We start from the raw sequence: 26,714 nt of genomic DNA on the forward strand, positions 1-26,714 counted from the left end.
GAAGTCCTTTTTCCTCTGGAGAGATGTGGCTGGTTAAAAGTGTGTAACTGTTATTACATTGTGTATTCTATTTTTCTTCATTTCTTTGAATACTAAAGGAAATGCCTCTATCACAGGAAGTGATATAAGATAGGGCAGGAAATCCATTTGTGACACAATAAAGTTCACTTTGAATGGGTTTACTTTCACTGAGTTGTCAAAGCTCTGTACTAACATATCTCCAGATCGCCGAGTGCTAGATTTTCATCAGGTGTAGTGTGGCGTTTCGTGTCTAGAACTGTGTGTGACTGTCCAACTTCCTGTCCGGTCCCCTGTGGGGGGAAGCAGGTTGTGTTTGGCTCCAGCAGACAGACACGCAGGGTCACACCCAGGTGCCTCCGCAGGCTGCCTGGATAATCTGTCTGCAGCTAAGGCCACACGAAAGCTACGACCCTGAGGGTTCAATGGTACCTCAAGCAGCCTACCTACAGGGACCTCCCTGTGTCACAAACAGTCCTCTCCTCAAACAACAGGGCCTTTCATTGGAGAAGTCGGCTGTATTGGTAATGGTAGTGTATTTCTGTGAAAGGCCTCATCTGCCACACACTCTAGGTTCTTGGCAGGTACACTGCCACACGCTGTACCCGTTCCCTGAGACAACCAATCTGGACCTGCGAATAGCAATCAGAAGCACTACAGTACAGCACCTACGAGGGAATGTGATGCCAGACAGACAACTGATGTGATTATTCAATTCAATTAGAAGGGCTCAGTGAAAGCAGCTGAAGACTAAAGCACTGAGGCTAATTTAGTACATGGGTTGGTATCAGCCGGGACTGCACCAGTCTGTGCTCAGATTAGATGCATACTGTAGAAGCCAGAGAGAGTTTCTGGGCCACGGCCAGGAAGAGAGGAGAGAGAAAAATAGAGAGTGAAAAAGAGGAGAGAGCAAGAGCCAGAGAAAGAGAGAGGGAGAAAGAGAGAGCGATATTCAGAGATCTTTAAATAGTCTTGGGTCAGGGTGGCAGGCCAGGGAGGTCCACAGTGGAGCAGAGCTTCTTCTGAGCAATTGATGGCACTTCCCTACACAGCAGGAGTCTGACTGACATTACAATATACTGTACTGAAAGAGACTAACTGGACCTCTCACAGGGCCCCGTCAGCCACAAGGTCAACCTCAGGCCACGGGTGTACTGACCAAGACTTCAAGCAGTCAGGAACTTCAAAAGGGTTTAATTGGTGCCCTCTCTGAGAAAGACTCATGTAGTGATTATTTTTAACATATTGTAGAGATGATTAAGGCCAGGAGTTATTCTTGGTTAGGCTTCATGCTCAGGGGAAAACTCAAGGTCCTAGTAATGATAGCTAGGTAGATGAAAATGAATGGTTTGTTGTGGTGGGGTAATGGGCCAATAGAGTGGGCAGTGCAGGATGTCAACAGGCTTACCTGGGGATTTAACAGGAGACTGGCTACTGGTGGAGTAATGGATTGGTCTTCTTACTGCAGAGAGAAATAGAGTTTTACAGCTCAAGGTTTCAATGTCCAACTTAAAGCTTCCAAATCAATTTTCACCTGAGCTTAAGATAAGTGTTCGGTAATTGGCCATATGGCCTGTAGCCTGCCAAAATCATGAAACTCTTTTTGAGGTGATTACACTAGTTAGTGTCAGATGAAAATCAGTTACTCAGTCCATCACCCAATAACTGTGTGTGTGTGTGTTTGTGTGTACGTGCATGCATGTGTATACCTATGCCAGGGGACTTGATACGGCGTGAGAGTCCAGGGCTCTTGCTCCCAGCAGCCCTCGTTGGAGTGGGCGAGCGAGCAGAGTATGAGGACTTGAGCACCCGGCATTCTGTGAAGACAACACACACAGGGTTAAAACCACACACACTGACACCGTCACACACTGACACCGTCACCTCATTTCCCATCTAGCACAATTCAATACAGTTCCCAGTGTTCCAGTCAAACTATTTTAAAATAGCTCCAGCTAGGAACTAGCTCTATAATATAATTGGCTCTCTTTGAGAAAGCATTAAGTACGGAGTGTTCAAGAAGTTAAGAATGTTTAATTCACGCAGAGAGCTTTCCACAAAAAAAACTCAGTTAAGCATTTGCTTTTTCCAAACGAACACCACATGTGCAGTCGTCTGTGGCTCTGTGCGCTCCAAAACTCCATGAAAAATGCACAAGCTGTGGTAATTACGCTATTGTGTTTGCTGCCTGCTGCGCTGCTACCAATGCTGTTGTGTTAGAAGTGTTTCACAGAGGTGCGTACACCAGCTGACAGAGCTGCGCTGCTGGAGCAGTAGGTGTCGGGGTAACGAGGTTGGTGGTTCAACTGTTTTGGTGGTGTTGCACAGACACATAAAACAGTGGAGGCTGCTGAGGGGAGGACGGCTCATAACAATGGCTGGAACCGAGTGAATGGAATGGTATCAAACACATGGAAACCACGTGTCTGATGTATTTGATACCATTCCACTGATCCCGCTTCAGCCGTTACCACGAGCCCCGTCCTCCCTAATTGAGGTGCCACCAACCACCTGTGATACAGAGTTGTTTTAGCAGTGTTGACGACAGAGCGAGCTGCGTTCAGGAGCAGCATATGACTGGTTACTGTAATGAGATTAGTGGTTAAACTGTCTGGGTTCATGTCAGATGCTGTTAATTGGGGGGTGTTACAGTGTTAAACGCTATTATGACACCATGAACACAGAGGAGGTACCAACCAGCTGTGGCCAATTGGAGACAAATGATTCCCTATAAAGTGGACGTGACCCAAGCCTGTTATTGGAGCAGACCCCAGGTGCGATTCAGTTTACTACGATGCTAGCTACTGTACCATGCAAGTTTGTAAACTTGCAGTGTTGACTTTTTATATCGTTCCCTAAAGCATGTTTGGATTTGACACTGTTCTCCACAATTGAGTCTGACAGTGCAACAGCCCCTTGGGACTCCTGTAAGACACTGTGCAAAGACTTAGCAGCTGAAAAGAGGTACCTAGAGCAAACACTTGTTTTTGAGAAGACCTAATTCTTCAAATGGAGCCTGGCAGGAGAAGTAGGACAAGGAAGCTCTAAAACAACTGAAGAACAGATTCAGCTGAAGAAACTAAACAATCATTGTTAGAACAAACAGTGTTTACACCTGTGTGTGTGTGTGTGTGTGTGTGTGTGTTTAACAGATGCACTATGCCATTTCCTTGCTGCTAACATTCTAATAGTTTGCCTAATTTCTGTTTATGTGAAAAAACAAGCAAGTATAGTGTAGAGAATCATTGTATCTAAACTGCTGTGAAATATATTTTCAGCTGGTGTACAAAACCGAAAGTAAAGACACAAAAACTAAACTTAAAAATGGGCCATATAGAAATAGTGCACATAGAACAGATCTACCGCTTCTTAGACTTGCTTTCAATGTGAGTGACATATCTATACCTCACATTTCTATGTGAATTTTGTCAGGTTGTCCAAAAAGTGACATATTGCAGCTTTAAATGTTATAATATATCCCATTTAGCAGACGCTGTTACAGGAGCAACACTAAGAAAACAGGATGTAGCTAGAACCTTGGGAATAGTTCGGAGAAGTGTCTGAAATTAGCCTGTTTGGATTTTATATACAGTACATCCTGTCTCCACCTTATCTAGCACAGAGGATAGGGGACTGCAGAGGAGTTGTACTGACATCGGCCTGCTTAAGATAACAATGGGTTAGCTATGGACTAAAGAGGCCATATCCTGCTGCAGTAGGGGGTATCGCTGCGGACATATTTTAAGTGATTTTCAAGAACGTCTTCTTCTCAACATGGGGATGGTACATATTCACATAATGACAGTCACTGAAGAACCCTGGTATGGAATGAACTACTACAACTACACCCTACAAAATGTGACTGCAGCCACTTTCCCCTACAGAAGGCAGGAATCTGTGTGTGTTCAGACCGATAGTCTCACACATACTGTAATCAATAGTTTCCTTCTCTTGGAGGAGAGGAATGAATTCAGATATTGAGTGATGATCACACTATGTTAGAGTCATGATTAAGCATCACGAGTCACCGGAACCACTTTTAGAACAATTATGAGACTCATTCAACTGAGAAAATGAACGTTCACTATTGTGTGGTTGACAGATAATTATCATGTTACACCGTTCAGACACACTTCATCCTGACTTCTAGTATGAAAATGGGAAAGTGGTTGGCATTGACATCTCTTTAGGGAATTTACACTATACTATTAGAGACATAGTCTGCTAAGCTAAGGCTAGCTTTTTCAAACAGACATTTGCATCCTGTAGTACTAACTCAAAAAGGTTTTGGGACACTGTAAAGTCCATGGAGAATAAGAGCACCTCCCAGCTGCCCACTGCTCTGAGGCTAGGAACCACTGTTACCACCGATAAATCCACTATAATTGAGAATTTCAATAAGCATTTCTCTACGGCTGGCCATGCTTTCCACCTGGCTACCCTTACCCTGGTCAACTGCCAGGCACTCTCCACAGCAATCCGCCAAAGCCCCACCATTTCTCCTTCACCCAAATCCAGATAGCTGATGTTCTGAAAGAACTGCAAAATCTGGATCCCTACAAATCAGCCGGGCTAGACAATCTGGACCCTCTCTTTCTAAAATTATCTGCCGCAATTGTTGCAACCCCTATCACTACCCTGTTCAACCTGTCTTTTGTATCGTCTGAGATTCCCATAGATTGGAAAGCTGCCGCGGTCATCCCCCTCTTCAAAGGGGGTGACACTCTAGACCCAAACTGCTACAGACCTATATCTATCCTACCCTGTCTTTCTAAGGTCTTCGAAAGCCAAGTTAACCAACAGATTACCGACCATTTCGAATCCCACCGTACCTTCTCCGCTATACAATCTGGTTTCAGAGCTGGTCATGGGTGCACCTCAGCCACGCTCAAGGTCCTAAACGACATCATAACCGTCATCAATAAGAGACATTACTGTGCAGCCGTATTCATCGACCTGGCCAAGGCTTTCAACTCTGTCAATCACAACATTCTTATTGGCAGACTCGACAGCCTTGGTTTCTCAAATGATTGCCTCGCCTGGTTTACCAACTACTTCTCTGATAGAGTTCAGTGTGTCAAATCGGAGGGCCTGTTGTCCGGACCTCTGACAGTCTCTATGGGTGTGCCACAGGGTTCAATTCTCGGGCTGACTCTCTTTTCTGTATACATCAAAGATGTTGCTCTTGCTGCTGGTGATGATCTGATCCACCTCTACATAGACGACACCATTCTGTATACTTCTGGCCCCTCCTTGGACACTGCATGCTATTCAATCGATCACTGCCCGCACCTTCATCACTACTCTGGACGGCTCTGACTTAGAATATGTGGACAACTACAAATACCTGGGTCTCTGGTTAGACTGTAAACTCTTCTTCCAGACTCACATTAAGCATCTCCAATCCAAAATTAAATCTAGAATCGGCTTCCTATATCGCAACAAAGCATCCTTCACTCATGCTGCCAAACATACCCTCTAAAACTGACCATCCTACCGATCCTCAACTTTTTTTAGCCTCCAACACTCTACTCAACAAACTGGATGCAGTCTATCACAGTGCCATCCGTTTTGTCACCAAAGCCCCATACACTACCCACCATACTGTATTTATTTATTTTGCTCCTTTGCACCCCAGTATCTCTACTTGCACATTCATCTTCTGCCGATCTACCATTCCAGTGTTTAATTGCTATATTGTAATTACTTCGCCACCATGGCCTATTTATTTCCTTAACTTGTTTCATTTGCACTCACTGTATATAGACTTTTTGTTTTCTTTTGTTCTACTGTATTATTGACTGTATGTTTTGTTAATTCCATGTGAAACTCTGTGTTGTTGCATGTGTCGAATTGCTACACTTTATCTTGGCCAGGTCGCAGTTGCAAATGAGAACTTGTCCTCAACTAGCCTACCCAGTTAAATAATGGTGAAATATATATATCTTTTAAACAGAAAGGAGGGGTGAGTTCAAAATGGCAACCTATTCCCAATAGAGTACACTTCTTTTCACCAGAGCCCTATGGAGACTCTATAGGGAATAGTGTGCAATTTTTATGACCTTTATTTAACCAGGAAGACCCATTGAGGTCAGAAGACCACTTTACCGAGGGAGACCTGGCATGTCCCACGCACCCTATGAAGGAAATAGGAAGGAAAGAGGGAGGAAAGGGTTGGGACAGAGAGGCCATAGAAATATAGACACTAGAACAGGAATCTACATCTATTTCTATGAGAGAGACCAAAGTTTCACAACATACAGGTGATGTTAGATTTAGTTAGTCAGGCCTACCAGTATCCTTACCACTGTGATCCAACAGGAAGTCATCCTGGGCGTAGCGGTACTTCTCTGGTCCGCACGCGATGAACACATCGTCCTCGCCGAAGAAGTCCTGGAGACAGGTGATCTGGGGAGAGGGGGAGAGGGAGAAAGAGTGAGATGTGCAGAGGAAGGTAAGCTAGAAGAGGAATCATGTGTCGGTCCTTGAGTTTAGAGGAAAAACTCTGGGCACTAGTTATAGAAATATTATGGGCCCTCGCAAGACATCTTCTAAAAGGTCTGTTCAATGGGGTGTACCCATACCATGCATCTCTGTGGAGAATCAACTCATTTCCTTTATGGAAACAGTAACTCATCCACCATTTAATTTGCAGACAGAAGCCGAATGGGAATCAAATCGTTTCACACCCCATTGCATAATCTCTGTGTGAACATCCCACTCTCCGGGACATAGTCTTTCAGATGGTTCTACTAAACATCACCATTAGATTAGAGCTGGATCCCACTCTCCGGGACATAGTCTTTCAGATGGTTCTACTAAACATCACCATTAGATTAAGAGTTGGATCCCACTCTCCGGGACATAGTCTTTCAGATGATTCTACTAAACATCACCATTAGATTAGAGCTGGATCCCACTCTCCGGGACATAGTCTTTCAGATGATTCTACTAAACATCACCATTAGATTAGAGTTGGATCCCACTCTCCGGGACATAGTCTTTCAGATGATTCTACTAAACATCACCATTAGATTAGAGCTGGATCCCACTCTCCGGGACATAGTCTTTCAGATGATTCTACTAAACATCACCATTAGATTAGAGCTGGATCCCACTCTCCGGGACATAGTCTTTCAGATGATCCTACTAAACATCACCATTAGATTAGAGCTGGATCCCACTCTCCGGGACATAGTCTTTCAGATGATCCTACTAAACATCACCATTAGATTAGAGCTGGATCCCACTCTCCGGGACATAGTCTTTCAGATGATCCTACTAAACATCACCATTAGATTAGAGCTGGATCCCACTCTCCGGGACATAGTCTTTCAGATGATTCTACTAAACATCACCATTAGATTTGAGCTGGATCCTACTCTCCGGTCATGTCTTTGAATGATGTAAACTCACCATTAGATTTGAGCTGGATCCTATTATTTTTGAAGCGCATCACTGTGATTTGTGTGTGTTTGTCTGTGTGTGTGTGTGTGTGTGTGTGTGTGTGTGTGTGTGTGTGTGTGTGTGTGTGTGTGTGTGTGTGTGTGTGTTGCTACATGCTGACGGCTCGCTCGAACAGCCCAATTAAAATCTGTCTGTGATGTGATAGCTCTTCCATGGTTGCTAAGGTCAGTGCCACAATGGACGAGGTAACACTTTGCAGCTTATAGCAAAGAGCTGAGGGTCAAAACATCACAACAATAAAGTACTGCAGAGTCTAAATACACTGTCATGTGAGGAAATCACTGCAGCAAGCATTTCTGTTGCGTAGGCCCTTACTTTATCTCTCTCTCTTTCACCTTCCATCTCCATTTTGTCTTCTCTCCACCTCCACCTGAATATTGCCCTGGAGGCAGCTCTGCAGATTGGTCACTAGCTGGCACATGATTCTAAACCTAACCTTAACCACACTGCTAACCCTAATGCCTAACCCTAACCGTACATTCATTTTGACTTGCAGCTGGCCCTACTAGTGGACATCTCTCAGTTCTGCCTCCAGGGCAAGATTCATGACAATAAACGTCAACCTGTCTTCCACCTCTTCTTTCTCTCATGTAATATCTATAGCCACCATGATTTAATCACACAAAGCAGAGGGAGTTACGCCTACATTACTTATCCACACACACACACACACACACACACACACACACACACACACACACACACACACACACACACACACACACACACACACACACACACACACACAAGCTCCTCTGCATTACTTTGATGGTGTGCATTCAGCCCAGGCAGGTAGGGAGAATCAGTGGGTGGACAGGCAGGAAGGGGATTCCTTTATCATCATCATCATCATCTCACCCCCACACATCCCACTCATACCCTGGGAGAGGGGAGAGAGAGTTGACTGGTTGGAGCCAGTTAGGTAGGCAGATGGGACAGCCACAGAAGCTTGGGGGTTGAGGCAGTGGAAGAGGGACTGTGTGTGGTGGGCCTGGACTCTGGAGCAGATGGAGAGCAGTCTGCTGGAGGACCTTCTCTCTCAGGACTGCAGATTTATACATTTCCCAACTCAAAACAGCAACAGCCATCATAACACATTAACCAAAATCCTCTTCCAATACAGATTCAAAATCTCCTCCATCCCCACACATCATTTGTAGGGCTCAGCCAGAAACTCTGTCATGCTGACTTAATACATGAATGGATGACTTGACTTGGCAGTTGTGAGGCAAAATCAAAATCAATAGCCATTGGAGGCTGAGAGAGACAAACAGACAGAGACAGGAGATAGGAGACAGGAGACGACAGAGACAGACAGGAGACAGACACAGACAGAGACAAAGAGATAAACAGAGACAGATAAACAGAGACAGAGAGATTAATAGAGACAGAGAGATTAATAGAGATAGAGAGATTAATAGAGACAGAGAGATTAATAGAGACAGAGAGATTAATAGAGACAGAGAGATTAATAGAGATAGAGAGATTAATAGAGACAGAGAGATTAATAGAGACAGAGAGATTAATAGAGACAGAGAGATTAATAGAGACAGAGAGATTAATAGAGACAGAGAGATTAATAGAGACAGAGAGATTAATAGAGACAGAGAGATTAATAGAGATAGAGAGATAAAGAGAGACAGAGAGTGGTGAGGTGAGAGGAGGCGTGTGTGTTTGGCAGGCAGTGGCTCTTGGGTGGCATAGCTGAAATGGCTGCCATTCCTCAGCCGGGATCACTCACACTGAGCAGCTGCTAACCCGGACAACTAGCCATATGTTGGCATCGTCATAGCGACGGCTTTAAGACCGGGAGCAGTAGACATTGTTCGAACACTTCAGCTGCCTTTGATGATCTTTCCCATTGGATGAATGCCTTCACAACACATATGTAACCTACAGGTTACTGATCCTATGAGATGTGATAGTGTACATGCACCATGGATTAAGTCCAGTACCATGAGTACATTGTTAATGAAAAGGACAAACCATATGAGCTAATGTCGCTAAGCTGCTCAATGGTACTGCCAAGTATTAGTATTTTACTAGGATTCCCATTAGCTGCTGCTAACACAGCAAATACTCTTCCTGGGATCCACACCAAACACACTACAGACTCATGTAAAACATTCTAAATATGCAGACTCACAGTGACACATCAAATATTCTCAGAATCTAATGCCATAAGCATAAGCTGACATAACAGTGAAGTTCAGAACACTGTAGATCTAGGGTTAGAAAAGCCAGTAGTTTTCCATCCATCCAGGGCTGAGCTCTGTACAGTCCAGACAGTCTGCATTATGGGGACACAGTACAGCGTGTGACAGAGTCTGCATTATGAGGACACGGTGTGTGACAGCCAGAAGCCTCAGACTGCTGAGGTGGCCTTGTCACTGTGTCCCCTGCCAGTGGTGATGACACCAGCAGACAGGACAGGAGACGTTGGTGACGGTGGTGGTGGTGGGTGGGGGGGGGTCTAGAAAAGCAATACGACACTATAATGGGTACAGTACACAACACAAGCCCAACACTTTTCACTTTCACACAGATGTTTGACAATTTGATTACAGAAGAGGCACTAGTTAGTCTCTTCTGAATTTACCTTTCAGTTGTCAGAGAGGAGAGTGAATTAGATAGGGTCATTTTGTATCGCCCCTGGAAACGGTTGCCCGTTTGATTGCCACCTGGGAAACAACTGTGGCGATCCCACAGTGTGGCGATGTGATTGTCCAGGAGGCTGCAGGCCTGGCTACCATCGTGGCAACCTCCCGGAGGCTGAATAGGACTACTGTAGATCACTGTGGGTCATTTAAGATGGCCTGTGGTTCTCAGGGGGCCAAGGACAGATGGAGATAAGGGGGATACACTCACAGGGTTTTGGATAGAAAGAGAGGTAAGAAAGAAGGCATAAGAGAGGTCTTTAAACAAAGCTTGCCAGCTTGCACAGTCCCAATTTTGCCGATCAGATCCTCTGGAGAGCTTCCTCTCTAAGTGCACACTGAGGCCACAGTACCGTCTGGGGGAATAGTAGAGAACAGATTAATAAGGCAGGATAAGGATGTCAGACCTCATAGTCCATGTTGCTGTTTGTGTTCCCTTGACAACCGCTGCCAGGATCAACAACAGCCAATGGCACACAGACCCTGTCAGGTTGAATTAGTCCTATCAGGGAGATTACTCGTTTGGGGGAGGGAATCTTATGGCTGTGTGTCTTTGGGGTGTGTGTCTTTGGTGAGTGTGTGTTTATCTTATGTGTGTGTCTGTGTTTCTTTGGGATGACATCTGTAACCTCAGTTTGCCCTCCCATCTCACACACTTGTTCTAATTTGGACCTTTCCTTGTTCTCTGTCTATCCCTCTCTGGTCTCCCCATCTCTCCTATTCTGCCCTGGCCGACCAAGCAACAGAGAGAAATATGGGTCGAGGACTTGGGGGGCAAAGCACACCCCCTAAAACAGCTGCTGTTGTATGAGAAAGTCAGAGCTAAAATATCTGACTTGATATTAAATTAACGACTGTTTACTAGTGGTTCAATTATGAGGTTGGCATTTAGATCGACAATGGGATGTTCCTATGAGGATATTGATGCGAAAAATCCATCATTGTCAGGCTCATGCTGTGGGCTATAAAATAACAATTTAAACAGATTAAAACATTCAAGATGATGTTATTACTTTCTAGAAGAAAGCATGTTTGGAAAACCATCAACAAAAAAGACATTGCTCATCCTAATTTCTTAATTCCATTCTTTTAGATGTGTGTGTATTGTTAGATACTACTGTACTGTTGGAGCTAGAGAAACAAGTATTTCGCTACACTCGCAATAACATCTGCTAGATATGTGTATGCAACCAATACAATTTGATTTGACATTGATGTGAGCTAAAATGTCCCATGGAGAATTTGGCTAAATTATCCCCGAAAGGGACGTGGGCTCTGACTGAACTGACAGATGTGAAGGCCATTGAGCTAACAACCACTGTGGGACAGAAAGAATCCTACCCAGCTCTCATACAGGACAAACAGAACATCACAAGACCTTTTGTGTCTTGAAACGGAGCTGGAATGTCATCACTCTTTCACAGAGAAAAAGATACTCATCAACTGAAAAGCAAGAAAGCGGTTCTCATAAAAGGTGAGAGTAGACTAGGATACAGCTCCTGATCGTTGCTTACTTCCCTTTCCATAATGAAGGTGGTAGCGGGTCGATTAGTGGGTGTACTCTGAGACGCTGCAGTGGGAGTGAGGATGAAAATAGAGACACCCACTATCATCATCATCATCATCACAGGCCTGACAGCCCAATCGCTGTAATCATGGGGTGGGAGGGTGACAGTAATAAGAGGGTAAGAGGGGGTGGGATCTCCCAGAATGGAGGAGAGAGGGAGTGAAGAAAGAGAGGGATGGTTTGGGAGAGAGAGCTGGTTTATGCAGGAGAGAAGAGAAAGGAGGGGGGGAAGAGGGGGGTAGTTTAGAAGGAGCGAGAGAGGGGGAAACTCTGTGCCTGCTGCCTTCAGCAAGGTCATAGTAGCGTACTGCAATGCACAGCACCATGGAACAGGAGTCAGGACATAGTGCATTGTGGGATATTGGGGTTGTCCTCACATGGGTTATCTACACACCATAAGTACGAACATGCAAATGAATCCTCCTCATTCCAAATGTATGATAATTGCATTCCTCTTTTTAAGACTGATGAGCCAGTTAGTTACTCCACGGTGCAGGATACGTAAACTGTTGCTTCATCTGTGAGTGGAGTGTAGACTACTGGTTAATTCTTTTAGATTAGAGTGGTAACTCTCCTCCCTCATGTTAGACAACCAGCCTTTGATGAGACGGATGGAGAGGAAAAACACAGAGCTAGGGGGAGAAATTAAGCTCATCATTAGCTAGCTGCGCTGAATTAAGACTAGCGATTAGCGGCTAAACACTGTAGGCTTTTTACCAGCGCAAATTCAAGTTGGCCTCAAATCCATACGGAGGTGGCTTTTGAATAGCCTAAACCACCAAACAACTGAAAAAGGAGCTGGCTTTAGTATTCATCAGGCCTTCCTCAGTAAGACAAGGTAACGGCGGCAGCAAGCAGAAACCAGTCAAAGTCATTTGCGTACATTCAAATCTCAGTTGAGGGAACATTAATTCTGAAAACCTTTAACAGAGCAGTACCAAATGAGCGTGTCGCTGTGGATTCTCTGCTACCAGGCCTTTTAGATGGAAAACCACTGCAATATAACATGATACATACTTAATGAGTGGCAATTTATATTACGACACCTCAAGAAAAATGGCTATTCCTCAGTCAAGGCGAATAGCTCCGAGAATGGTGACAACAAAATCTAAATGTCAGAGAGCTTCTCGCTCCATAAAAACACTAGTATTGCTGCCTGCTGGTGAAATCCCTGTAGCTAAAGACTAGCCTAACTCCCCTGTAGACAACTGAACTCTGGCACTCCAGACTACAGAGAACTTCGCCCAGCAGGCCTCTCTCTTACACACTCAGACAGCCAGCTGTGTCTCCCCTCTGAGATCTGAGTCACATCCCTGCACAGTGACATGATCCTATAACATAATACAGTACACCCCCTCTGATCAAAGGGGGAGACACCCTGGACCCAAACTGTTACAGACCTATATCCATTCTGCCTTGCCTATCTAAGGTCTTCGAAAGCCAAGTCAACAAACAGGTCACTGACCATCTCGAATCCCACCGTACCTTCTCCGCTATGCAATCTGGTTTCCGAGCCGGTCACGGGTGCACCTCAGCCACACTCAAGGTACTAAACGACCTCATAACCGCCATCGATAAAAGACAGTACTGTGCAGCCGTCTTCATCGACCTTGCCAAGGCTTTCGACTCTGTCAATCACCATATTCTTATCGGCAGACTCAGTAGCCTCGGTTTTTCGGATGACTGCCTTGCCTGGTTCACCAATTACTTTGCAGACAGAGTTCAATGTGTCAAATCGGAGGGCATGCTGTCCGGTCCTCTGGCAGTCTCTATGGGGGTGCCACAGGGTTCAATTCTCGGGACGACTCTTTTCTCTGTATATATCAATGATGTTGCTCTTGCTGCGGGCGATTCCCTGATCCACCTCTACGCAGACGACACCATTCTGTATACTTCCAGCCTGTCATTGGACTTTGTGCTATCTAACCTCCAAACGAGCTTCAATGCCATACAACACTCCTTCCGTGGCCTCCAACTGCTCTTAAACGCTAGTAAAACCAAATGCATGCTTTTCAACCGATCGCTGCCTGCACCCGCTTGCCCGACTAGCATCACCGCACTGGATGGTTCCGACCTTGAATATGTGGACACCTATAAGTACCTAGGTGTCTGGCTAGACTGCAAACTCTCCTTCCAGACCCATATCAAACATCTCCAATCGAAAATCAAATCAAGAGTCGGCTTTCTATTCCGCAACAAAGCCTCCTTCACTCACGCTGCCAAGCTTACCCTAGTAAAACTGACTATCCTACCGATCCTCGACTTCGGCGATGTCATCTACAAAATTGCTTCCAACACTCTTCTCAGCAAACTGGATGCAGTTTATCACAGTGCCATCCGTTTTGTCACTAAAGCACCTTATACTACCCACCACTGCGACTTGTATGCTCTAGTCGGCTGGCCCTCGCTACATATTCGTCGCAAGACCCACTGGCTCCAGGTCGTCTACAAGGCCATGCTAGGTAAAGCTCCGCCTTATCTCAGTTCACTGGTCACGATGGCAACACCCATCCGTAGCACGCGCTCCAGCAGGTGTATCGGGCATATATCTCACTGATCATCCCTAAAGCCAACACCTCATTCGGCCGCCTTTCGTTCCAGTACTCTTCTGCCTGTGACTGGAACGAATTGCAAAAATCGCTGAAGTTGGAGACCTTTATCTCCCTCACCAACTTCAAACATCAGCTATCTGAGCAGCTAACCGATCGCTACAGCTGTACATAATCTATTGGTAAATAGCCCACCCATTTTCACCTACCTCATCCCCACAGTTTTTATTTATTTACTTTTCTGATCTTTTGCACACCAATATCTCTACCTGTACATGATCATTTATCAATCCAGTGTTAATCTGCAATATTGTAATTATTCGCCTACCTCCTCATGCCTTTTGCACACATTGTATATAGACTCCCCTTTTTTTCTACTGTGTTATTGACTTGTTAATTGTTTACTCCATGTGTAACTCTGTGTTGTCTGTTCACACTGCTATGCTTTATCTTGGCCAGGTCGCAGTTGTAAATGAGAACTTGTTCTCAACTAGCCTACCTGGTTAAATAAAGGTGAAATAAAAAAAATAAAAAAAATACTATACCGTAATACAGCACACCCCCTCTGATCCTATACCGTTATACAGCACACCCCCTCTGATCCTATACCCTAATACAGCACACCCCCTCTGATCCTATACCCTAATACAGTACACCCCCTCTGATCCTATACCATAATACAGTACACCCCCTCTGATCCTATACCGTAATACAGTACACCCCCTCTGATCCTTTACCGTAATACAGTACACCCCCTCTGATCCTTTACCGTAATACAGTACACCCCCTCTGATCCTATACCCTAATACAGTACACCCCCTCTGATCCTATACCGTAATACAGGGAGATGAGAGGCTGCGGGGCTAAGGCTAGTGCTGCAGCATGCAAAGTGAAAACATCTTCCTGCACACGCTGTACAGATTGATCTGCACACAGTCACCCCCATCCTCTGCAGAGAGAGGGAGGGAGAGGGTAGCTGGCTGGATGTTGTAGTGGAGAAAATTGCTGTGTTAATAATTGATACTTTGTGAAATGCAGCGGTGAGGGGGGATTCTGGCTCCACCGATATGAGAGAATAATTTCAAAATACAGTAAATAAAACTAAAGCATGAAGTTATACATTTACAATATGAACTGTGCAAACAGATGAGGTACTATTATAGCTACCATTCTCAGTAGCATAGTAAAACATTCTTAATCCCATATACTTTCAGTCTATGAGTCAGCACTCCAGTGTGATTCACGAATCTCAGATTTTACCCACGCCTGAGTCGTGCTCCGTTCCTCTGTTCCTCACCTCCTCCAGAATCCCTGAGCCTCCCTGCTGCCCCTCCTCAATTCCCCCTTTCTTTTCACTCATCCTCTTCCTCTACTCCCGCTCTCCTCCCACTAGCACGGGCTAATGATGGAGCCCAGGGGTCTATTCTACTCAGTGGTACAACATTACAGAACGTAGATGGAAATACAATTAATAGAGATAACATGAGTCTCGATTTTGTAGGGACTCTACAATACATTTCTTATTTGTACGTTGTGTAATGTTGAACGTTGTCGAATAAGCCTCTGATCAGGTCTCCACAAGGCGATCTGTGTCCCGTGTGGGTGAAGTCTGACGACACTGCTTCCGCTATCAAATACTGTAGAAACACACTGGACAACACTGTCTGTCTGTTCACCTAAACATCACAGCCCTCTCCAGTCCAGCTGACAGGCCAGGGATGCACGTGTCAGATAAAACAACTCTGCCATACTCTAACGTAAAACAGGCTTACGCGCGGGCCACTAACATCAGCGTCACACAATTACATCTGTTTGGGATATTATGCACATTCATATCTACGTACAAAACATTATCCTTTGTGATATGAACCATTTTATTAGGGTTATGTACTGAGAACAGGGGGTGAATATGATTATGTGATTAACCTAAACAGTGTGTGGGCTGGGCTCTGGGCCTGTATTCACAAGAGTAGGATTGCTGCTATAGGATCAGTTTTAAATAAGATTAAAATGGACAGGAGGGACCGGATCTTAGATCAGCACTACTCTGAAACTCTTGAATACGGGCCCAGATCAACTGTTGAGTTATTTCAGAGCGTAAACTATCCCAGAGCCGCAGTCAGCTTCACAGGGATGCAGATAAGAAGAATTGCCCCCAGCTGGTCCGTCTGGACAAACAAAACATGGTGTTGACAATGACATCACAGTCAAACAATGGGCTCCCAACCACCAGAGAAGTGCTGCACATTTTGGACCGGCCATCAGCCACGTGCTCTCTCGCTCACTCTGTCCTCCGCCTGCTTGCTCTTTGGTTTGTCTGTTGTACACTGTCTGGTTGATGGTGATGTCAGTGTCACAGAGAAAACGGCAGTTTTGTTTTGTTGCTTACTGAATATTCTATCTAAAAACATGGACCCCTCTAGTGGTCTGAATATTGACTGATCTCAGGCCCTTCATATGAAAAATCCTCTCTTTTATGAACAAGTCTGAAACATGGATATATTCTTTCTACAGATTATCAGCATACACCCAAATATGTTCCCCCTGTTGATGCTTATTATGCATTATGGTTGAACCAAAAGATTACATGTAACAACAAAAAATAGGAAACAGGAAACAGTTTAATATATACGTGACATTGAATTAAATAATAATGTATGTTGATGCTAATATTATGTACAAAATTTATGTTTCCATATAATAACAATAGCCTAATATATTCAATATGCTATAAACTATTGTTTAACAGTTTCACTCAATTCATTCAAATGTGCAAAACAGTGTGCAACTATTTTTATAGCTTACAGTTTCTTCGCCTTTAGTCAGCACCTCTACATAAAATAATTCTCTCTGGGTGTGCGCCAGCTCATGTTTTTTAGTTGGTTTTGTTGCTTTAACAGGAATGTTGGTGGTCTTTGTATCTCTCTCTCCTGGGTAAAGGCTGACAGGGTCTGGGTGCCATCTGCCAGGAGTGGAGGGTTATTTCATCTCCCCATAGTGGGCACTGCCACCAGGCACGCCGTCTCCACATGAAGCCAATTTAGTTGGTCTCCACACTTTCATATGGATACTATCCTTCACAGAGCCACACATTTACTCAGGAAATGAAAAGTGTGATGGGATTACAGTACAGTCACTCTCCAGAATTATCATAAACTCACCACCCAATTGAATTTGGTCATCATGGTGGCATGCTATACTGTATGTATGGTGCATTTCTCTTCTACAATAACAAAGGTGGGAATATTTAACCCACTGTTTGTCGGATGGTGCTGTATACTAATGAGTAGGGATGCACAATATATCGGTGAACTTATCAGCCTGATGTCTAGTTTAACGCTGATGTGCAAAACCAATGTCAAAGCTGACGTATATACCTATATAACGTGACATGACGTAATGACGCCACGTCAAATTTAGTGCAACACGTGCAACACAGCATTCATTTGAAAGAGTAACAACATTTCAGCGAGACAACTCAAAGGCAAAATCCATTAACGCCAATATATTGGAATTCATTGCCCTTGACAATCAACCGCTCTCTGTCGTGGGTGATCGGGCACCGGTAAACACTACCAAGTGCGCTATTTTTCAGATGTTGCCCTACTGGAGTTACGCAGTAATAGCGTCACTGCTGTAAAAATAAAAATAACATTGTGTCACTGCTATTAGCTTCACGACTAACATTTGGACCAGCGATTTCAGCCCCATGAGCATGCAGAGTCTGACAGCACAGTGGGTCGTCAAGGATATCGTACTGAGGAAAGTTGTATTGGGTAAGAAATAGGATTTGATTATGTTTTACTGGTAATGGGGACATACGTAAATGGCAAGAAAATGACTTTTGGTCAGTGTGTGTGTGTAACCTTTATTTAACTAGGCAAGTCAGTTAAGAACAAATTATTATTTACAATGACGGCCTACCCCGGACAAAACCCGCACAACGCTGGGCCAATTGTGCGCCACCCTATGGGACTCCCAATCACGGCCGGATGTGATACAGCCTGGATTCGAACCAGGGACTGTAGTGATGCCTCTTGGGCTGAGATGCAATGCCTTGGACCGCTGCGTCCATTTGTGTTAACTATTTAACTGTACTAGAATGCTTAAAAAGGCCCCAAAAAGTTTAAATATCGGTATCTGGTTTTTCGTCAAGGAAAATATCAGATATCGCTATCAGCCAAAAATGTCATATCAGTGCATCACTACTAATGAGTACAGAAAAAAAATGTATTGTCACATACAGATTCCTAGATGGCTGTTGACCTAAATGGTGCTCTGCTCTCTAATCCACACTCCCTCAAAACAACTCATGCCTAACAGGGGTGTGTGTCTGTCCCCTCTATCTACAAGGGGAGATGTGAAGGGGGGTTCCCCTCCCCAATTTAGAATAATAACAAACTAGAAATGGATGTCATTGCGAAGTATATTAACATGCAAATTAATTTGGTTGAGTTGTCAACTTCTTATTTTATTTTACCTTTATTTAACTAGGCAAGTCAGTTAAGAACAAATTCTTATTTTCAATGACGGCCTAGGAACAGTGGGTTAACTGCCTGTTCAGGGGCAGAACTTGCAACCTTCTGGTTACTAGTCCAACACTTTAACCACTAGGCTACCCTGCCGCCTCACTAAAGTGAATTCAACGTGATATCCACAAAAAAAATGTCCCAATGTCATTGGAGGTTGTGGGGTGGATTTAAGTTAAAAGTTGGGTGAAAAAAAGACTAAATTCCCTTACGTTGATGACTTTTTCCAAATCTAATCAGTTTTTTTCTATCTTGATACAGCGTCATCACATTACATTAAATGTCATGGAAACAACATTGACTCAAGCAGTTTTTGCCCAGTGGGAAGTTCTGTAACCAGACCCCATTCATTTCATCAGCTATAGAAGAAGAATGAAGAACACTCATCCTAATGAGATAAAAATGGACTCTGTGTCCATGCCAACTGTGGCCCTCATCTACCGGCCATCGGGCTCATATGGATTAAGTGACTTTGCATTGAGCCGGTTACAGCACCCTGTCATCAATGACCTCTAATACAAATCGGCACTATACTGCATTTGCACTATAGACGTACAGCTCTGCACTGTATATACTCTTGTACATTAGCCTCGGCTTATATAGATATATCCCCTCTGTAAAAATGGGATATAGCCCCTCTGTAAAAATGGGATATAGCCCCTCTGTAAAAATGGGATATAGCCCCTCTGTAAAAATGGGATATAGCCCCTCTGTAAAAATGGGATATAGCCCCTCTGTAAAAATGGGATATAGCCCCTCTGTAAACATGGGATATAGCCCCTCTGTAAATATGGGATATAGCCCCTCTGTAAATGGGATATAGCCCCTCTGTAAACATGGGATATAGCCCCTCTGTAAACATGGGATATAGCCCCTCTGTAAACATGGGATATAGCCCCTCTGTAAACATGGGATATTGCCCCTCTGTAAACATGGGATATAGCCCCTCTGTAAACATGGGATATAGCCCCTCTGTAAACCCCTCTGTAAACATGGGATATAGCCCCTCTGTAAACATGGGATATTGCCCCTCTGTAAATTGCATATTCCCATGGTAATCAACCTATACTTGATGTTTACTGTTCTGATATTGTATATTCTGTATGATGTCTATGTGGATTTGTGTCTGCATTCTGTTTGGATATGGTCTACTGCTGGCAGCACCTTCAGCAACACAACGGTTTACTATGCAGCAAGGCCTACATCCTCGGACTACATACATGTAAACATAAAACCGTAGGACTAGCATCCTGGGCCCAGCTATCCTACATGATGTTCCCAAAGAGATGTCCATCCATCTCTAAAATTAAATATGCACAACGTTGATCTAATTAACTATCAGTCAGTCCGGACGTCCTTCATTCCTGCCCCTTCATAATGGTTTGGCTCCTAGTCCCCTTCATAATGGTTTGGCTCCTAGTCCCCTTCATAATGGTTTGGCTCCTAGTCCTCTTCATAATGGCCCCTGGCCTATTCACTAGGTCTGGTTAAAGGGTTGAATGGGCAGGCCATTTCAGCCTAATCATCTCAGCAGTCCTAACAGGGCAGGCCTGTGTACCATTCTGCTCAAGATAATGAACTTAATGTCATCCTGATGACATCACACACTGAAATAGTTGGATTGTGAAAGACCATGGCATTGATTGGTTTTATTTTGACCATTTTCACTGACATAAAGGCAGAGGATGTTTGGAGAATGAGTTCACAATGTGGATTGCAAAGAGCTACATATACATCTGACAGTCCATGTCAAGGCGTCAGCATGCTTCAGTTTGGCTGGTGCCTAGCACAACTCGGCTAGGCGAACCGAACGAGTGTGCTCGCATACTTCCTGGAAAAACGAGAAAAAAGTGGCAATAGTACTGTTTGTCCATTTTGATACGCCATAGCCAGTATACACTTCCTCAAAAGTCCACCGATGAAGGGCGTAGACTTCAGCTTGCTTCGGGAAATAAGCATGTGTGTCCGAACAGCCTAAAAAACTTGCTTAAGTCCAAAATGAACAAAAACATCACAAAATGTCGGCATAATATATGCACCACCTTTTCCAAACTGTTTTGGCTGGGAAGCATGCGGACGCCCTAAGACTAATCAAAGATGTCCAAAATCTCAAGCACTGTGATAATGGCTAATAGAACATATTCTGGACACCATTCATTTGCCCATGGTAACCACAGATGAGGAGAGACATGCAGGTTACTATAGGCTACCATTGACATCTGAGTGGTGAAGAGGGGTGAGCAGGAAAGCCTTCTCAAAGGAAAAAGACTGGAAACCATGGCCTAAGGTCATTGGTTACAATTGCATTCAGAAATCAGAGGCTTCAATGGAACACACACACCTATGGCAACTGACAGTAGACCATTTACAATGGACAAAATACTGATGTGTTTGGCATGACAGTAGATCAACCTCAAGGAGTGCAACCTTAGGCTGTCTTTAAGTCAAACTGGAACAGTGGATAAGACTGTAATTGAATGAAAGGAATGCGAAACATACGAGCAATGGAAACCAGGCATCTTTTACAGACTACATGACTGTTCCATTCCCACTAACAATGACACCTCCACTTCTCCCCGGGGAAAAACTATTAACTGCTGCAGTAGACTATCGTATCCTGCGTCATTTTGAAACGCTGTTGGGATTTGCTCTCTATTACCACTTAGAAGATTTCCCCTGAGAAAATAAAAACGTCTACCTCTTTATAAGAGCTCCAGGTAGGCTAGCTGGATGCGTCTGTCTCACACACACGTGCACACGCTCTCTCTCACACAAACACAGTGTGTAGGTTGTATTTCCTTCAGTTCCTCTTCCTGTAAGGATAAGGGGAATGAAAATGCTTGGTCTAAACGAACACACCAGCACATGGGGAGATTGGGGCCTACAGGTCACCCTCCGTGGAGATTACCTCCCGATCCTCCATGTATTTATATAATATGTAATCACTGTCTACAGCATCCCCAGATTGATGATATTCATCATGTTCCCACGCCTTACATGTACCAAATGGATTTACATTTATAGATTTATCTAAGGTTGAAAGGTCAATTCTGGGGGGGATTCTCAAATCTTGGCTGTCGGTAGCTTTGCTCAGTGGCAAACCTTAAGAGGGGGAGGTAACAGGAGAAGAAGTAACAAAATAAGCCACAGGAGGAGGAGGTATATGTCGATGTGCCCTTGAGTATCGGTACTATGGCTGACCCTGTAAAACAACATTTCTGGTGTACACACACAGTTGAAGTCGGAAGTTAACATACACTTAAAACTCCACTCCACAAATTTATTGTTAACAAACTACAGTGTTGGCAAGTCGGTTAGGACATCTACTTTGTAGATGTCCTAACAATTGTTTACAGACAGATTATTTCAGTGGGTCAGAAGTTTACATACACAAAGTTGACTGTGCCTTTAAACAGTCTGGAACATTCCAGAAAATGTCATGGCTTTTGAAGCTTCTGAGGTGTACCTGTGGATGTATTTCAAGGCCGACCTTCAAACTCAGTGCCTCTTTGCTTGACATCATGGGAAAATCTAAAGAAATCAGCCAAGACCTCAGAAAACAATTGTAGACCTCCACAAGTCTGGTTCATCCATGGGAGCAATTTCCAAACGCCTGAAGTTACCACGTTCACCTGTACAAGCAATAGTACGCAAGTATAAACACCATGGGACCACACAGCCGCCATACCGCTCAGGAAGGAGACCCGTTCTGTCTGCTAGAGATGAACATACTTTGGTGCGAAAAGTGCAAATCAATCCCAAAACAGCAGTAAAGGACCGTGTGAAGATGCTGGAGGAAACAGGTACAAAAGTATCTATATCCACAGTAAAACGAGTCCTATATTGAGATAACCTGAAAGACCGCTCAGCAAGGAAGAAGCCACTGCTCCAAAACGCCATAAAAAAGCCAGACTAGGGTTTGCAACTGCACATAGGGACAAAGATCGTACTTTTTGGAGAAATGTCCTCTGGTCTGGTCTAATGAAACAAAAATAGAACTGTTTGGCCATAATGACCATTGTTATTTTTGGAGGAAAAAGGGGGAGGCTTGCAAGCTGAAGAACACCATCCTAACCGTGAACGGGGGTGGCACGGGGGTGATAACATTATGTTGTGGGGGTTCTTTGCTGCAGGAGGGACTGATGCACTTCACAAAATAGATGGCATCATGAGGACGGAAAATTATGTTGATATATCTCAAGACATCAGTCAGGAAGAAAAAGGTTGGTCGCAAATGGGTCTTCCAAATGGACAATGACCCCAAGCATACTTCCAAAGTTGTGGCAAAATGGCTTAAGGACAACAAAGTCAAGGTAATGGAGTGGCCATCACAAAGCCCCGACCTCAATCCTATAGAAAATGTGTGGGCAGAACTGAAAAAGCATGTGCAGGCAAGGAGGCCTACAAAACCTGACTCAGTTACACCAGCCCTGTCAGGAGGAATGGGCCAAAATTCACCCAACATATTGTGGGAAGGCTACCCAAAACGTTTGACCCAAGTTAAACAATTTGAAGGCAATGCTACCAAATACTAATTGAGTGTATGTGCACTTCTGACCCACTAAGAATGTGATGAAATAAATACAAGCAGAAATAAATAATTCTCTACTGTTATTCTGACATTTCACATTCTTAAAATAAAGTGGTGATCCTAACTGACCTAAAACAGTGGATTTTTACTAGGATTAAATGTCAGGATTGTGAAAAACTGAGTTTAAATGTATTTGGCTAAGGTGTATGTAAGCATTTGACTTCAACTATATATATATATATATATATATATATATATATATATATATATATAGTGCCAGTCAAAAGTTCGGATTTTCTTTATTTTTACATTGTAGAATAATAGTGAAGACATCAAAACTATGAAATAACACATGGAGTCATGTAGTAACTTTCAGACCCCTTGACCACTGTAGATGGTCTTTACCTCCCACTCTCCCTCCCTGTGCTCTCATCCCTTGGCCTCGGCCAGATCCTCATCTGTGCTCATAAAATTCTGATGATATAGTCAGGTCCTTCATAATGGTCCATCATAATGGTCCTACTGGCAGCCATTCACTGTGATAATGATACAATACCAAATACCAAATTATCAAATGGTCCATTATCATATAATGGTTGCCAGAAATATTACCAATGGTTCATAATGCTGACTGGGGGGCCATAATAGAACTATGTGCCATGCTATTCATACGCTGTGAAAAAGTTGTACAATTAATATGGCTACAAGTGTATGTGTGTGTGTGTACACATGCATGCTTTCTTACAATCCCACAAGGGGGGACATCGATTATCAAATCAGCTCCTGCAGTGGACTGCACTATACTGTAGCTCCTACAGCATCTCCCTATCCATTTCCTTCCAGAGGCCAAATGTCAGTGAAGTTAAGCAGGAATAAACCAAATATTTCACTCTACAATATTTATAGGACAGCTGGCGCTTTCTTTCTTCAATTCCACCTCCTGCCAAAGAGCTCCCGTTCTTTCTTTCTCCACACGGCTTTGAGATGTAAAACAGAGAGAAGTTTCTCTCTCAAAGCAGCAGCTGAGTCTGTTGGCCCTGATGTAGCCCTGAGGATATCAATTAACATTCATCCAGGCTAGCAGCTTAGCAATCAAGTAGAGACAGAGAGAGAGCTGAACTGAGAGTGCATTGTGTTTACAAATGGAGTACACACACAAGCTGCACTTTAACCCCCTACACACATAGGCACGCACGAACACACACGCACTCCCTCAATTTATAAGTCTAATTATCTAGTGATGGTCAGGGCCCTGGTAGGGGAGCTAGGGGAGGGAGTTGGTTGGCAGACCCCTATAGACACAGACATTGCCTGGGACCAACGATTTGATTGTTTGGAGGAGGAGCAGATGGCAGGCTGGGCAAGGCTGTAGTCGGACCGTCCTTCATGTGTTAGCGCTGGTAGCTTGTTAGCGCTGGCTGCTAAGCCCAAGGGTGTGGCATTTGATGGGCTTTTGAGACGTGTCTCTGGGGCTTTGGGTTCTAATACACTAGCGGCTACGCTAACCGTACAAGGCTCTCATTTGAAGGATTTATGATGTTCTTACACAGCCAAAACAGTGTGATAGCATTAAAGACTTAGAATCCAATGTTTTGGATTAAATACTGAATTGAATTATTTGAGGGGAAACGAACACTTGAGAAGAGAACCCCTTCTCTCTGATAACAAAAGCATCCGCTTTACTATAATACAGAGCTTAGATAAAAAGGACACACTGAAATGGCTCTTCTCAAGGCCATGCCTCTCACCCTTCACAGGACACATCAGACGTAATAGTGAGTGACACAATGTTACAGCCACGGGGGACAAACAACAATACCTCATCACACACACAGACAACCCCCTCCAGAGTCTGTTTTAGAGGGAATCACAGGAGACCCGCCCGTCCAGAGACGTGAGCATGGGGAGCATCTCGGAGCGTGAAAAGCAGCTTAGCTGGAGAGAGGCGCTGTCAGAGAGAGGGCAAGTCCTGTCAGATTATCCAGACTAATGTAGAGAGTTCACTTGGCAGACAGGCAGATTGGACAAGGAGAAGAAGTGGAAAAGCAAAAGCCCATAGATCATGTAGTTAACCATTTAACGGCTAAAGATTTAACATAATCAGAGGCTCTAGGTATACGCATTGCTTATTTACTCAGACACAACAGTTTGATGAATTTACAAAGGCATGAACTTAAAAATATGAGTTCATTTTTTATTTCACCTTTATTTAACCAGGTAGGCTAGTTGAGAACAAGTTCTCATTTACAACTGCGACCTGGCCAAGATAAAGCAAAGCAGTGCGACACAAACAACAACACAGAGTTACACATGGACTAAACAAACAAACATACAGTCAATAACACAATAAAAAAAGTATATATACTGTGTGTGCAAATAGGGTAAGATAAGGAAGATAAGGCAATGAATAGGCCATAGTGGCGAAATAATTACAATTTAGCAGTTAAACTCTAAATTGACACTAATCTAATTTTGATAGCCTTTAGAAGCCAAACATAGTTACTATTGTGGTCCTAAAACACAGTAGATAAAAAAGTCCACTCATGTGTACTACATACATCCAAGTAAAATCCCAGAGAACTCTACCAGAGAACACTACCAGAGAACACTACCAGAGAACACTACCAGAGAACACTACCAGAGAAGCTGAATACAGTACATACCAGTACAGAGATATTGTATTACATGTAGAGGATTTGACAAGACTACAGTTACAGTAGACAGCAGGCCACAGTATGGTCAGAGAGAAAAGGCCATTGGCCGGTTTCCTATCTGTTCCAATGGGGCCGGTTTCCTGTCTGTTCCCTTATCCCATACCCTCATCCCATGCCAGAGGGGCTGGTGCCTGGTGGTTTCATGAGCAGGTGGCAGGGACTGATTTAGCGAAACTCTTGATCTCCGCCTGGTCAGAGACAACAACTGTTGGGGGGAAATTCTCAGCCGAGCATTGCAAGTATGACACTTCATATAACATCATGTGCAGTCAGTCAAATGTCGATGTCTCACTATTTATATGACTCACTTATGGTAAGTATTTGTAAACACAAGGTTATACGGACAAGTATGGGATCATGCTGGGATGGATGTCCTTTAAACAAGATATTTACAGCCATAATTCCCCTACATTGACCTCCATTTTGAATGCATGTTTTGAATGACACAGCATCATGAGTGTACATCCTGTTATAAGCCCAGCTCTGATTAGATCCACACAAGCAGAGGCTGCTGAGGGGAAGATGGCTAATAATAATGGCTGGAATGGAGCGAATGGAATCAAACTCCTGGAAACCATGTGTTTGATACCATTGCACCTATTCTGCGCTAGCCATTACCACAAGCCCATCCTCCCCAATTAAGGTGCCACCATCCTCCTGTGATACACACATAGATGACCTT

General features: G+C 43.9%; 1 protein-coding gene across 6 annotated transcripts in view; it reads right to left on the reverse strand.

The window, feature by feature from the left end:
- The window catches only part of LOC135506997 (serine/threonine-protein kinase DCLK2-like), a 77,101-nt gene that overhangs the window by 27,098 nt on the left and 23,289 nt on the right, over positions 1–26,714 (reverse strand). For 5 of the 6 annotated variants that reach the window (XM_064926451.1, XM_064926449.1, XM_064926455.1 and 2 more), the window contains exons 3-5: positions 6,312–6,426; positions 1,728–1,835; positions 1,427–1,480 (exon numbers count right to left, since the gene is read on the reverse strand). In XM_064926451.1, coding sequence (XP_064782523.1) covers positions 1,427–1,480; positions 1,728–1,835; positions 6,312–6,426 — 277 coding nt within the window. The remainder of the gene's footprint in view (positions 1–1,426; positions 1,481–1,727; positions 1,836–6,311; positions 6,427–26,714) is intronic. The other variant, XM_064926450.1, reaches the window with a different exon arrangement.

This window comes from Oncorhynchus masou, chromosome 20, assembly GCF_036934945.1.
Source record: "Oncorhynchus masou masou isolate Uvic2021 chromosome 20, UVic_Omas_1.1, whole genome shotgun sequence".
In the NCBI taxonomy this organism is placed as follows: Eukaryota; Metazoa; Chordata; class Actinopteri; order Salmoniformes; family Salmonidae; genus Oncorhynchus; species Oncorhynchus masou.